The sequence below is a fragment of the Andrographis paniculata genome, unplaced genomic scaffold (genome assembly GCF_009805555.1).
Source record: "Andrographis paniculata isolate CXL003 unplaced genomic scaffold, ASM980555v1 Contig87END, whole genome shotgun sequence".
Taxonomy (NCBI): domain Eukaryota; kingdom Viridiplantae; phylum Streptophyta; class Magnoliopsida; order Lamiales; family Acanthaceae; genus Andrographis; species Andrographis paniculata.
The window spans coordinates 1,789,709-1,804,853 of record NW_026137625.1 but is presented as its reverse complement, the minus strand read 5'-3'; the positions used below and the strand labels follow the sequence as shown (position 1 = coordinate 1,804,853).

The 15,145-nt window shown below is 31.7% G+C and overlaps 1 protein-coding gene across 2 annotated transcripts; it reads left to right on the top strand.

The window, feature by feature from the left end:
• Positions 1-1,591: 1,591 nt before the first annotated feature.
• LOC127242659 (aspartic proteinase 36) lies at positions 1,592-10,962 on the top strand. Of its 2 annotated transcripts, none has more exons than XM_051262294.1 (10): positions 1,592-1,876; positions 3,811-3,940; positions 4,054-4,298; positions 5,111-5,335; positions 6,266-6,425; positions 6,528-6,601; positions 7,218-7,305; positions 8,159-8,234; positions 8,464-8,535; positions 10,521-10,962. In XM_051262294.1, the coding sequence occupies exons 1-10, from the start codon at positions 1,638-1,640 to the stop codon at positions 10,676-10,678; spliced, it is 1,467 nt and encodes a 488-aa protein (XP_051118251.1). In that variant the 5' UTR covers positions 1,592-1,637; the 3' UTR covers positions 10,679-10,962. The 2 variants fall into 2 exon arrangements, with proteins under 2 accessions (XP_051118251.1, XP_051118250.1); XM_051262293.1 differs by having other exon boundaries at positions 7,215-7,305.
• The last annotated feature ends 4,183 nt before the right edge of the window (positions 10,963-15,145 follow it).

Sequence of the window (15,145 nt, the reverse complement as noted above, 5' to 3'; positions counted from 1 at the left end):
TGTATAAAATAAATAATTAAATTTTAATGGTAAATAAGGGATAACCAAAATTAAAACGAAAAAGCTATTTCAAAATGCTGGGTAAAGAGCTTTTCAGAAATGAATTTTTTTGGGTCCAAAAACCTCTTTCAAAAAATTAATTTACCAAACACCTAAATTAGCTTTTTTACCGGTCAAACGGCTAAAAGCTCTTCAAAAAACTGTTTCCCAAACACCCTAAAAAACTAATAAGTACTATGCTTATTGATATTAATCAGTAGGCTAACCACGGCGATTATAAATATATTATATACTTCTTCCGTCTCATAACTGTTGACACCTATTTTATTTTTGTTTATCCCATAACTATTGACATTTTTTTTTTATTTTGAGTAAAATTTATTAAATTTAAACACATTTAACAATTATAAATCAATTTAATTAACTACATAATATATACAATCATATATCCCATACACATTCAAAACTTTTTTATTTTTATTAATTTCATCAAAAAAAAAAATTCAATCTACGATTACAACCCTGCATTTTTTATAAAATTAGTTTATATTAATTATAAGTAAATGATAATCATATTATATATATTATTGCGATATAATTTTTAAATATTTAAATATATATTTTAATTTTTATAAATCATATAGAAATATTAAATTTATTTTAAAACTACTAATATTACTATTAATTACATAAAAATAATAAAATAATACTATGACTTATTATTATTACTTAATTATACATCATTTATCTAAATACCATGTCACTAACAGGGTCAATTATGGAGGAAATATAGAGTGTACTTTTGTTATTTTTTGTTTAGAGAAAAATTTAATTTGACCTTTCATATTTGTCTATCCATTTACTTTTTGTATGAATTTAAAAAATATTAATATTATATTAAAATATAGTATAAATAAAAAAAAAAACTAAACTAACATTGTTAGTATTGTATTATATAAATATAATGACATTTGTGTAATATATCGTAAATTGAAATAATATTTGTAATGTTAAATAAATAGTACAATTATTGTAAAAAAAAATGTATACTTTGTTATGAGACGGACAAAAATGAAAAAATAGATAGATTGCCAAGGGATCTATCTATCAACTTACTTTTTATACGAAATTTTAGAAATATTAGTATTATATTGAGATTTAGTAGAAATAAAAGTAAAAAGACTAAACAAACTTTATCAGTATTATATGATATAAAAGTAACGAAATTTGCATAATATATTATAAATGGAGAGGATATTTGTAATGTTAAATAGATAGTATCGTAAAAAAAAATAAATTAATACTTTGTTATAAGACGAAATAAAAAATAAAAAATAAATTATCGGGACGAATGGAGTATTTTTTGCATAATTTAAATAATAAAAAATCGGGGTTTAAGACATAGAACATCCTATGTTTAACTTTTAAACATATAACAAAAAAAATAAAAATAACACAATTATGCATGACTAATTAATTATTATTTGCGGGCATGAATTATTATTATTATTATTATTATTATTATTATTATTATTATTATTATTATGCTTGAGAAATAAATAGACAGACGCTGCCAATATTGTTCATACGAACTCCTTCGAAAAAATCCAGGAAAACAAAAAAAAGGAGAAAAGAAAATGGATTCACGGCGACGGCACTCGCTGCCACTATTGTCGCTGCTGATCAACTTCGTTCTTCTGAATCCAACCTACGGAATTGGAGAATTCGGCTATGAAGTCATCCGAGTCAATTACAAGTTCGACGGCTCCGGACCCACCCTCAGTGCGCTTAGGGCCCACGACGCCGTCCGCCACCTGTCCATCTTCGCCGGAGTCGATCTTCCGCTCGGTGGCACCGGCCGCCCCGACGCCGTTGGGTGGGCTGTTTTTACCCCTTTTTTCTCGTGGTGGTTTGCTTGATTGCGTGAGTTTGTTAGCGCATGTGCTTGATTGAGTTTGGTGGTGGTTGTTGGATGGGTTTTTGATCCTGGAGTTGTATTAACTTCTTATGATTCTAGGGTTTATGAGTGTTTTGGGGTTGAAATTTTTTGGAATGGCGCGATGGGGACTTGTGCGTGCTTGAATGCTGCGGGAAATGCTCTGTTATAGTTGAGGATTCTAGTGTTTGTGGTTTTTTTTTTTTTTTATTTGGAATGGAATTTGAGGACTGTGCTGAGTCTCGGGATTTATGTGTATGTAGTTTTGGTGTGAGTGAAATAGTGTATTACTTTTGGCTGATGTGAATAGGAATGAATAGGATTCATCCCTGAGGAATAGATGAGCTCACAGGCGCATTCGAGGTTGAATGTAGATTAATTAGGGTTTTGTCTTGGATATCGAAGAACTCGAGCAAAGAAAGAGATACTATTAATGGATAGTTATTTTTCCCAAGTATATATTTGGTTTGGTTGGTATTGTGGAATGATTAGATAGTGTGGTTGTATGTGAGATTGATCGTGGATTTTCTGTGTGTAGAGTATAAGTTTGTTTGTTTTAAAATTTCATGATGCACCAATTTGAATAGGTGGTGATGATTGAATAATTATTTACCAGTTGATCTTTTAATTAAGGGTTTCGTCTTCAAAAGATACATCAAAGGTAGGGATTAGATACCACTCTTTATGTTCCATTGTTTTCTAAATTTCTACTTGTTTGGTTCAGAATAAATATAGAAAACATGGGGAGGTCACTAATTCTATGATTAAGTTCGCTGATTTGTGTTGTCGAATTTTTCTTGAATGCCAAGCAGGGATAAATGATCAGAACTATATGTTTTATGTTCACATAACCGAATGACGAAAGAAATGATCCCTGATGGGGCTTGGAAATAATATGTTCAATAAGGTTGTGTTCGTATGACATTTGCTGTATTCAGGAGGTCTATGGGTTCAAACACTTGTTCCAACTTTGATGACTAAAAGTTTAGCCTAATCCGAAGAATGATTTGTTTTCAATTTTTATCGATGTTTTTAATCCATTCATGATATCTTGATGCACCGGATAATGTTATAGATCTTATCAGTTACTGTTCATGCATGATGATATTATGACCGATGCTGAAATGTATAGGCGAACACGTGATTCCGTTCCCATACATGTATATTGCCATATGAATTTGGATAACTATGTATTCTGTATTACAGCAGTTGTTGAGGCTAAATTCTTCCTGTATTGCGTTATTGCATTTTTGTTGTGCGTTCACATCATATTTAGGTACTTGACTAGCTGAATAATAATTGTCTCGATATGGTATGCTCATAGGCAAACGATTTTATGTGCACAGATGCACATGCCAAGTAACGGACTAATGCTACAAACTAAATATTTATTCAAGTGTAGGTGTCAAATGGGATAATGTTAGTAGTTGGAAATCCGTTCTACTAGTTTTGCATATATCATTAAATGATGACAAGCAGCAGAATGAAAATTAATGCTGTGGCAGAGACTTAAGTGTTTTTATTGCTAATCGTAGTCTTTAATAAGTAATTAACTGTCCATTGTGATACCGACTTTTCACTTTGTATCACATTGCCTAAAAAAGTTAAATAAATCCCTTCCTTTCCTGTTTCTGCAAGCAATTTTTGTCTGCTGCTCTTAATTTACTGTCCAAAATAAGTTGAGTTTATACCCCCTTTCTATATATAGACATACTTATATTTATATTTTCCATTAGAATTGTTATCAGATCTCTGACTCTTAGTTTCCCCTGCAATAACAGTAGAAAGAATTAATCGGAACTGTTATGCTTATCTTGACCTGTCAAATCTGGCAATGTTTTGTTTTACTTGTGTTTTGATTATTCACGGTGCAGGCTTTACTATGCGAAAATAGGGATTGGAACACCTTCAAAAGATTACTATGTACAAGTTGACACAGGAAGTGACATCACATGGGTCAACTGCATTCAGTGCCGCCAGTGCCCCAAAAAGGGCTATCATGGTGTATGACTCTCATCTTTATGTTTCTGCATATGTTGATTGGAGTAGATTTTGTATGAATAGGAGTGTTTCGCCCTTGATTCTCATCTTTGATTACCTTGTGGTTATTTTGGCAGATAGAACTTACCCTCTACAATCCGAAAGATTCTCTTACGGCAAATCTAGTATCATGTAATCAACCCTTTTGTAAGGCGATTGGTGGAGGCTTATCAGGATGTGGTGCTAATGCGTCATGTTTTTACACTGAGGTTTATGGCGATGGGAGCTATAGCATGGGTTACTTCGTTGAGGATGTCGTCCAATATGATCGAGTCTCTGGTGATTTACAAACCAAATCAGCTAATGGGACTGTTATTTTTGGGTATGTATTATTCCGTGTACCACTGTCGCTTTTATCACTATGTAACATTTCTAATCTAATCTATATCTTGAAAAAATGCATAGTTAAATCATTCTTAAGTGCATGCTTTCTTGTATGGTTAATGGTCTGATACTTAGATTCGGACACTTTCTAATTAACAATCACTTAGATAGCATTGTATTCAACAGAAGCCCTATCCTCAAGTGTGATGCTATGAAACTTTTCTGTCAGAGTACTTCATACAACATGGGTTCTATTTCTACTAAATATGTCTCCATGTTCCATGCTGTAGTGAAAACTCAAACCAAATGTAATGTGATCTTAAGGTGATGATGATGACAAATGCAATATGATGAACTTGGTAGGTTACTATAGGTCTCAGTTGCCATAGTTAATGTTATCAAAAGTCCTAGAAGGTATCACAAACTACGGATTGAATTTTCCTATTGCACTAAACTATTTGTATTATCACTGATCTTACTGGACATTTTTGAAGCGGCAGTAAGTGAAGTGTCTATGCTATTTTAGTAGAAGCACAGTTACCCACTTTTGTTTCAAGAATTAATCTGGTATTTATAGTCATAGACCCAGCAACAGTGGTTGCACATGCAAAAGATATACAATAGTGACCTCCCCTTGACTTGTGGCTGTTGTTAATATTAATAAAGTAAAATATTCATACTATTGCTATAACTTTTATGAACAATCTAATTCTGATGGACTCTTACTGCTGGCTTATTTGTTTTTCTTGAATCACCGATTGCATTTATATTTTGTTTGTGCTCTGACTCGATGCAATTTTGTTTGGACAGATGTGGCGCAGGACAATCGGGTGATCTGGGATCACCAGATGATGCTCTCGATGGAATACTGGGCTTTGGAAAATCGAATTCATCAATGCTTTCTCAGCTGGCTTCATCTGGAAAAGTTAAAAAAATGTTTGCTCACTGCTTAGATGGCGACAATGGTGGAGGAATCTTTGCTATTGGACATGTTGTTCAACCACAAGTCAACACAACACCGTTGGTGCGTGACCAGTAAGTCATGCCTTTTCATTTGTTTCTGATTGTCATTTGTCACAGTGTATTTTGGTATGTTGGTTTATTCTCTGCTGTCACAATGTTTGCATCAATTATTATGTACTTTTATCCCCATACTAGTAGCCCTCTGCTAGTTACTATGTCTAATTGTTGGTCTATGGGGTCATCTGGCTTGCAGTTCATTTTCTGTGTCTACTATGATTGTGTTGATTCTTTAGCCTCGCTGAGATCAAAGCGACTTTTAAGCTACCTTGCACGTCATCATAGGTAATTAGCATGAGTTATGTACATAGATAACATTCTGGTGTCCTCATAACAGAGAATAATATTGATGGAAGGATAACCTGCGATGGTGTGGACATACTGGAAAATGCTATGCATTGATGCAAGTTTGGGGACCTGTTGCACACTGTATAAAGGGTTGGTTTGTTTGAACACTCACACACACTTATTAATTAATGGAGCGTCGTCATGGGGAGTGATTATTGTTGGATTGAAGAGAATGATATCTGGTGCAGGCAGGACTCATGGAAATGATTTTTCAGGTCACAGACATCAGGAATCACCGTGGCATTCACATTCTGAGAATTGCTTCAATATTTTTTTAAAGAAAAAAAATAAATGCTACGCCCTAGCTTCATTGTCAACATTGCTCAAATTTTGAACAATACTAGTATAGGAACTCATTGATCCCAGGACTAACTTGTGAGCTTTGAAGGTTAATAAACATCCTTATGAGTGATAATCTTTTTTATTACGGCATCGACGTCCCAATGAAAATGTTATTGTCAGTCTAGTTTTGAGTTTATTATTTTCACCCACAATTTCCCCCATGAATGACACTCATTATCTCTTTTTTATATGCTTATGTTAATTGTTAACCCGTAAATTTCAGTTTTCATATAATATATTTTTATTAAATTGCAGGCCTCACTACAATGTCAATATGACTGCAATCCAAGTAGGTTCCGATTATCTGAATCTAACTACTGATGTCTTGTTTGGAGATAAGAAAGGAGCAATTATCGATAGTGGTACTACACTGGCATATCTGCCAGAGGCGATTTATGTTCCGCTAGTAAAAAAGGTATCAAAATTCACCACTGTATTTTTTTATACACTTTGCCTACCCAAGAGTACAAGTGGCAGCTTACCATTGTATGTACACTTTATGTTTTGTTTCTGTTAGATACTCTCCACACAGCCGGATTTGAAATTGCAAACCCTTCATGACCAGTATACTTGCTTTGAATTTTCAGAAAGGTATCGTGTGTTTTTTGATACTCTCTTGTTTCGGTAATGTACTAAATCTCATCTGTGTGTTAAGAGAACTTTGTCATAAGTTTTATCCGCCAAACATGCATAGTATTTGGTCTTTTGAGTTGCTTTACATTAGCTATCATCAAACTCCTTGGCACTTGTAATTCATGTTCAGTTGAACCTCCCACATTGCTTCAAAAATGTTATCATATTTTATGTGAAATTTTGTGTTGTAATTTGAATAAATAAATCTGATTCACAGTTGACAATAATTCTCGGGAGCAGACATGTAAAGATTAAAAAAATGTTGCATCAAGAAATTTCCATGTATAACTGCATCCGGAAACAATTATCCAAACCAATCTTCTCTCCGTATTTCTATTATAATTTGTATGTTAAACCCTTAAAGAAATCCGTGATAAAATAATTTGAGCAAGAATTTCCCATTATGCTTCAAATGCTGAATAATGATTCTCATTTTCATATATATTCTTATATATAGTACTATCCTTCAATCATATTGAGTTTTCTATATATATATATTTGGTATCAGATCAATGTGTTTGGTCTTTCATCAGCAAATGTTGTGATTTGGTATGATTTTGTACCATTGCAGTAGGGTGGATGAAGGATTCCCGAACATCACTCTTCACTTTGAAAATTCACTTTCTCTGATGGTTTATCCCCATGATTATCTGTTCCACTTTGTAAGTATACTCTTCCCTACAACTATTATGTCACAGGCTGTTAGCATGAGCTATGATATCGGCCTAATTCATTTTGTTTTCAAATGTAATGCAAGTTTATTCCCTTCTGTTTAGCATGATTTTTATTATGTTTTCTGTGTTCTTAGCAAAATTTTACATTAATAAATACCTTGGTCTGAAAGTGATATCTTATTAGTGGGTATAGTAATAAATTCATGGTGCTGGAGAAATTCCTATTTCAAGATATCAGTTATCATTAAGAAGCAAAATTATTAAATGTAACCTATGAGTTCTTATTATGGAAAAAAACTTGAAAGTAGATTAATCCACACGTCACTACAGTTTCTATAAGAAATCAACTAGCAGATAATTTTGAAAGTGTACAAATTCAAATGAATTATTCTCCAGTTGGACAATGGTGAGATTCACCTACAGCTTGGATGGGTATCTAATGAAATTATTTTGTTTCGAGTTTTCTTGTGGCCATTTATGATGAGAGAGTATTGAATGAGTGAGTAGAGTTTTTTTTTTTTTCGGAAGCTGCATATCTTGGAGCTCAAAGAACGGAGAGAGAATTGCATATCTGAAATGAAAGACTTGATTACTTTCCTGACCTTATTGCATCCATACCCTATAGATAGGGTATAGTTTTAGGCAAAAAAGACATTCTAGTTTCCAATAATTGTCGATGCAGTTGTATATTTAACAACATTTATGATATTTTTTTGCTTAAAGGAGTGATATAAACCTAAAGTTCCTGCACTTTATACTTGTAAGCCTCAGTAAGGATCCTCTTAAGATAATGAAGTAGGTAAGGAGGCCATAATAAACTTTCGATATTTTTTTTTGGCAGGAAGATTTGATGTGTATTGGTTGGCAAAACAGTGGCATGGGTTCCCAGGATAAAAAGAACATTACTGTTCTAGGAGGTGAGCCCCCCACCCAACCCAATTTTGATTTTTGCTCAGCACTTGAATTTCAACTTATAGCAATTACATTGCATCCCCAATCATATATCAATTACATTTCAAACCTGATCATAACTGTTGAGGTTTTCCGGTTTCCAAACTCTTCAGCTACTTTACTCTTCCAGTTTAGAAAGTGTAAACAAACTGAATTATAACCTCTTTTGACTCTTGCATGTTGTCATGTTTCAAGATTTGGTTCTGTCGAACAAGTTGGTCCTGTACGACCTTGAAAAGCAATCCATTGGTTGGACTGAATATAACTGTAAGTATTTAATCGCTTTGTACTTTGATGGATGAAGCACAACATATTGCATGATATAAAGAGCTTTTAGCTTTTTTACTAATTTAAATATTTGGTAAATTAACTTTTTCAAATAACTTATTGATCCCAAAAGTTGACTTTTGAAATGCTTAATATCCCAGTTTTTCAAAATAATTTCTTCACTTTCAACTTTTTTAGCTTTTTCACTTTAATTTTTTATTCTTTTTTGCCCTTAAGAATTAAACATTCATTTCACATGTATTAATATAATTTTTTATTGCAGTTTTTTTTTTTATTATTTTAATATATTTTCTTTTAATAACTTATAAATTTACTTTTATAAGTTTAAAATAATTCAAATTATTATTAATTATATGAAAATTATTTTATTTGTAAAATTTTTAAGTTTGTTAAAATAACATTTATTCTTATATACTCCCCCGTCCATTAAAATTAACACATTTTGGTATGGTGTGATAGTGTATTTTTGAAAATTTAGTTGGAAAATTAAAAAAAGAGATAGTGTAATAAATATAGTGACATTTGTTTTAAATAAATATGAATGGATAATAATTAGTTAAAGGGTTATTTTTTTACTTTGTTAAAATTAGTAATAGATAAATTTAGCCGATGAAAGTGATAATAAATTTGGAGGATGGTGGAAATATATTTTTTTATTATATAATTTTTGTTATTAAAAATGAATATATTAGAATAAATTTAATTAAAATTATAAGTTTAATAAAAATCAACCTAATAAAAAGACATGCTAATAATTTGTTATTTTATATTTTACACTATTTTTAATTGAAGAAATCCCATATTTTTCAATAAAAATACATCAAATTTATATAATTTTTTTTTAAAAAAAAAACAAAAGTAAATTTTTCATAAAACTTTCATAATTTTCAATATCTAATAATAAAAATTAAAAAAATTCTATGCACCGAAAGAATGCAACTAAATATTTTAAAAATTAAATATAAAATATCTTTTAATTGTCAATTTTAAGTATAAATAACTATTTTACCAAACACTTTAGCGCAGGTAGCTAATATGTTGAGCTAGTCAAACCAACTAATCTAAACTCTAATCGAATCAACTATCAACTAAAAACTAACATCAAATTGTTAAACACCTTCATCTTTTGCATACTAGTCTATCTTTGATACGGACTTGGTTTGAATCATCTAAACATGCCCAATAATTCTAGATGTTTTAAAAGGAAATGGTAGTGGTGGATTATTGATCTAATCTAAACTCACTATATACAAGAATCACTGTTGAGATGTCACTATTCGTAATCGGGTTCCTCCTCCGTAAAAACTTGAGTTGTGTTTAGATATGTTTTGAAGTTTTTGAGAGTTTTGGTAATAGTACATACTTTGATATAACTTAGGTATTTCCTCTTATGTTTTGTGTGAGTAAATAGGTATTTGTTAGTGATTTTTTGTTTTGTTTTGTTTTTTTTTTACAATAAAAGATAAATAGTATAAAAAAATTATAAAAGTGTGTATGCAAGAAAAGCTGAAAATTAGATATTTGATGTGACATTCTCTTGAATAATATACTGTCGAATAGTAGCAAAAATAATCTGAAAACATATGTAAACAGGGTCCTCGTTTTGAAGTCAAAATGTGGCAATTTTAGTTCAACAAAATTTGTAATCCTAAACAATGCTTCTACCATTTCTATTTGGGTGTGTTTATTTGAGGGTTTGGATTTTGAGTTGGAATTTGAATAGTAAAAATATTGAATTGTAATAGTTGTATGATGTGATATAAATATGTGATGTTTTGAATGTAATATTAATTTATAGTATAATATAAAATATGAAAAATAAGTGTTTGATTTGATATTTTTAAGAAAAAAAAAATTGATGAATGGTATAATTTGGAGGACTTCCCCCAAACGAACACACCCAAAGTATCCTTAATTCAAGATGTGTTTTACCTACATTGATTCGACTGCTTCTTTGGTGTCAGGTTCGTCGAGCATTCAACTTAAGGATGAAATCACCGGTTCAGTACATCTAGTCGGAGCCCACTCACTATCGCGCGGCTGCATCACAACTTCAAGAACTGCTGCATTCTTCTCGTTGGTAGCTCTTCTGTTCATCCTATTTCTGCAGTCGATGTTGTGATATTCTTGGTCGCAATCTGAATAGATAGATCAATAGATAGATAGATGGATAGGTAGATCTCAGAAATCAGAATCAGTGGAAATGAATACACAGAGATACAGATGATTCATCATCATCATCATCCTCATCCTCTTAAATGACCACAAAGACAAAAAAGATTGTGTATAATTTTCACTAATTAGTTGGTTTCAAATGTCATCTTAATATTTGATTTCCAAATTTTGTAGACAGTCACTACTCAAAGAGAGATGTAAATAGTAATTTGTATAGATCACTTTTGGATTTTTTTTTGGTGTGTTTGTTGGATTTGAGTTTTGAACAACAAAAATTTTGAATTGAAATAATTGATTCATGTGACATTTTGAAATGTAATATTAAATTTTGGTATAGTATATAATTTGTACATATCACTTTTAGTATATATATATATTTAATAAATGGTAGAAAATTTACAAAAATCTCCATAGAAAATAGAACCTAAGTTTTGAAGATTCTCGACATCATTGATTCTAGAAGAATTGTATTTTCTAGTTCCCGAATCAATTTTTTTTTTTTTTTTAGCTCTCAAAACAATTTGCTGCTATTGTAAATTGAGTTTAAACTAGTCGGTTATTCTTTAAATTATTTTTACTTTAAAAAGAAAACAAAATTACTATGTAATTCTCATAATTTTTTAGAAATATATATATTATAAATATTGTATTAAACCGTGTTTAAATAAAATTATAAGTCAACTTTACATTTGGCTAGAGTAAATCAAATTTGAGTTTTATATATTTATAAATTTAATGCTATAATTTCTACATAAATATTAATATATATTACAAAATTTATATACAAATAATTACTTTTTAGCTAAAAATACTTTATTATAAAAGTAATTATGTGAAAAACATGTCTTGTAAATGTAATTGGAAAGAATGATTAATACGAAAAATTTAAAGTGTTATCATACGATACTGAATGAATTTGAAAATCTGCAAGAATTATTTTATGTAATTTAGAAATTAATCAGCTTGTTGAGAATCTAAAAAGCTTGTGTAATTATTTTTATTTATTAAATAAAATATAGTTAAATAACACACAGTTAGAATTTGAAAGATTTTAAATTCAAAAAAAAAAATGATCAGCTTTTGTGACATTGAGACAATGACTACACAGAATGAAAGAAAACAAATTCAATAATAATGTTAAATGAAATGAAATAAATATATTATTTTTATTTTTTAATTGGGTCATAGTATTTTCTAAAAAGAATAATAAAAAACTACCTTACAATTCAAATGATCTAATATCGTGATAATGTTGGGATTCATTTTAATTATTTGGAGGTCTAATTTATATCGTCATTATTCTATCATACACACAAATTATTGAATAGAAGTCTTATTTTTACTTAAAATATTTATTAACATAAAAATTTTATGTTGTGTTTTTTTTATTATTATTATTTTATTATTATTTTAATCTAAATATTCAATATTTATAAATTTAAAGTTTACTTTCAAGGCTACGGATCCTGGTGATGGACCATTGGCAGGTTAGTGATCACTCAACAATCATCCGTCTAGGATAATGAAAAATAATGGTTTAGATCGCGCAGAAGTACGATTCTTTTTTTTATTTTTCTACTTCTGTTATTTCACACTAAGGTAATTTTTTTTCAATTTCATCGTCTTCAACTCATCCAAACAGAGGAGTTGTCCTCTCGAGCCGTCGTAAATATATATAAAAAAATAAAATCGATTGCCTTTGACTCGTAAGTTAGTGAAGGAAGCTTCTTCGCCTCGAACCCGTCGTCACCGGAAATAAAAAATGCCATCGTGTACAACTCGCAAGTCAAGGAAGGGAAGAACTTTTTCTCGAACTCGTCGTTAACAAAATAAAAATAAAAATGGAGTAACCTTTGCAATCGAAAGACTCAATTATTCAGTTTATGTGTGTCCCAAAGAAATTCGCGCAATTGAATGAGTCTCTATTTCGTCCTTCCAGTAATAATTTTCGTTAGTTTATTCATTCTTAGTTGGTTAATGATTGGGAGCGTCAATTCAAGGCAGAACATCTCGAAGATAACTGGATTGAGTCCCTGAATGCTGACATGTAAGTGTGCTTCTAATGTATATAAGAAATGATGAGTTTAGATATTTGACATCATGATTTAGTACATTCTGAAATGCTGACACAGTTATGTTGTATGTTACTTTAGTATTTTTTCACATTTTGTTGCTCGAACCATTAGGTCCTATTTTTTTGTTTTCGTTGTATGTAAGAAGATATACTACTTCAATGACCTAAATATTGTGAATGGTGTTAACTAAAAATTTGGTGTTTTGTATGCATTCACAGGGAATTTTCATTTGAAGAAAATAATGTGGTGGATTATGGAAAATGATCAGATAGGGTAAACATTGGTGGTTGTAGACCTTGAGTAGTTATCATAATTATTTATACTCTTTTAACTGGTGAGTTTCCAAGTCGAATACAATGATTTTAAGTCATTAATTTCAAATCGAGTACAGATCTTGAAAAAGCGGCAGAAAATGCAGTAAGGGGATCCGCTTTGCAGCGGATCAAATTCTAATTCTACTAAAAGCTGTAAGTAAAAGTAGTAAAGTGAGCGGAGGCGGGCGGAGCGGAAATGAGCGGTGGAGGTGCTAGTGATGGTCGAGCGAGCGGGACACGAGCGGATGACATAGTGTATATATATACATATTTTAAGCGATTGAGAGTGAAAGAGAAGTGTTGTGTCTGAACTGTGCGTTACTTAATGGCTAGGTTTTCCTGGATGAGATGAAGGAGTGGTGTTGGTGTTTAAGCGAACATAGATGTATAATACGGAAGCGGGAAGAGGAAGTGATGTAAATATATAAACCATATTATAGAGAATCCTTATCACTGATATTTGACCTTAAGGGATTTACAACAAGACTTCAATGACACCCAGAATCGGAACATTATAAGAAAGAAACTCTATTGTCACTAGGAATTTCTGCGACCTAATAGGCCACCGCCTATGCCCCATTAATTATCTCAAATTCTGCCTCATTAGTGGCTTTACCCTTCTGTTAGCTCTTTTTAATCAAAACTGAATTTGAACCAGTAGTTAAGCAGGTCAACAAGGCTCCCACAAACTTACTACATTAAACTACCTTGAAAATGTTTGTGACAAAAGACAAGGCTTGGATAATCAATTTTTCTGTGCTCTAAACCAGTGAAGTGAAATTTTTTTAAATAAGGGTTTATATAAGTGTGAAAAAGTGTGAAAAAAGTGAAGATGAAGAACTGGAAGATATTTCATTACTTACTAGTAAAGCTAGAATTTCTAATTCTACAAAAATTGTAAATGAAAGTGAAAAAAAACTACACTAATTAAGCAGTAAAGTATTGGCCAAGGGAGAAGGAGAATCCCCACTCCCTTGGCCATTCACGTGGAGAACTCCCTTACAGGGTTGGAGCTCTCGGAGAATAGGAAGACAACTAGAATACACGGAAGAGTAATCGCTATTATACTCCAATCGAAGTATATCTACATACATGTATCTGGCCCTATTTATAGCAGGTAGAAATAACAGTTACAAGGCGGTTTCAACCGCTAGGTAGTTAGGCAGTTGATGATAGTTATTCTGTTGAAGCAGTTGCTGGCCATAACTCCTAGTGTGCTCGCTCCGCTTGCATAGTTTTGTAACGGTGCAGATCTTCCTCGCTTGTCAGATTACTGGAGGGCATCAGCATAGCTAGGCGGGCTTGCTTGTGCTGACTAGCAGTGGAATGGATGTACCGCTGCAGTTGGGACACTTGGTCAATATTTGAGTTGGGTTGCCGTCACTCTACAGCGGTGGGTGTCTAAGGCGTTGCTTGCGAGCGGGAGAGGCTGCCGCTTGTGAGTGGTGGAAGCTTCCTCTTGCCTCTCTTGCCTTAGTTTTCTGGGCGATGGACTCACCGCTTGCGAGCGGAGGTGACTGTCGCTTGTGGCGTCTGCCTTAGCTTTTCTAGCTCCAAAACACCACTTAAAATGACAAAAAATTGTTAATAATCTTAACAAACCAATTCTGGATCATGCTAAGCGATAGAGATCAATAAAGTATGTCATTAACCAGCTATTGTGATAGTTTTTATACAAAAAATTCAAGTAATACGTAGTTTTGTCAAGCGGAGAATATGCTTATATTTGGAGTCATCAAATGGATGGACAAAAGATTCTTTATTTTTTGAATGACTGTTTGAGAATTTTCAAACTATTGCAAAAATTATTTTTCATGACCTACAATGGGATGTTGAATATTCAATCGATGAGCCTCCACATGTGAGACAATCAGATATCCACATTTGTGGAATCATTTCGATATTTTATATGAAAAATTGGCCCCTTGAATTGAGTAGAAGTGTATATAAGAAACTTGGCAAACGTGAGGTTTGGATACACAGATGAAGTAATTTTGTGTCCAAATCTTGTTGCAGAAAGAGAAT

Bases quoted from the DNA above. Each gene is read 5' to 3' on its own strand.
- LOC127242659 (XM_051262293.1), top strand. From the start codon at position 1,638: ATGGATTCACGGCGACGGCACTCGCTGCCACTATTGTCGCTGCTGATC. The intron at 4,299-5,110 runs GTATGTATTATT...TTGTTTGGACAG, and splicing joins AATGGGACTGTTATTTTTGG to ATGTGGCGCAGGACAATCGG. The intron at 6,426-6,527 runs GTATCAAAATTC...TGTTTCTGTTAG, and splicing joins ATGTTCCGCTAGTAAAAAAG to ATACTCTCCACACAGCCGGA.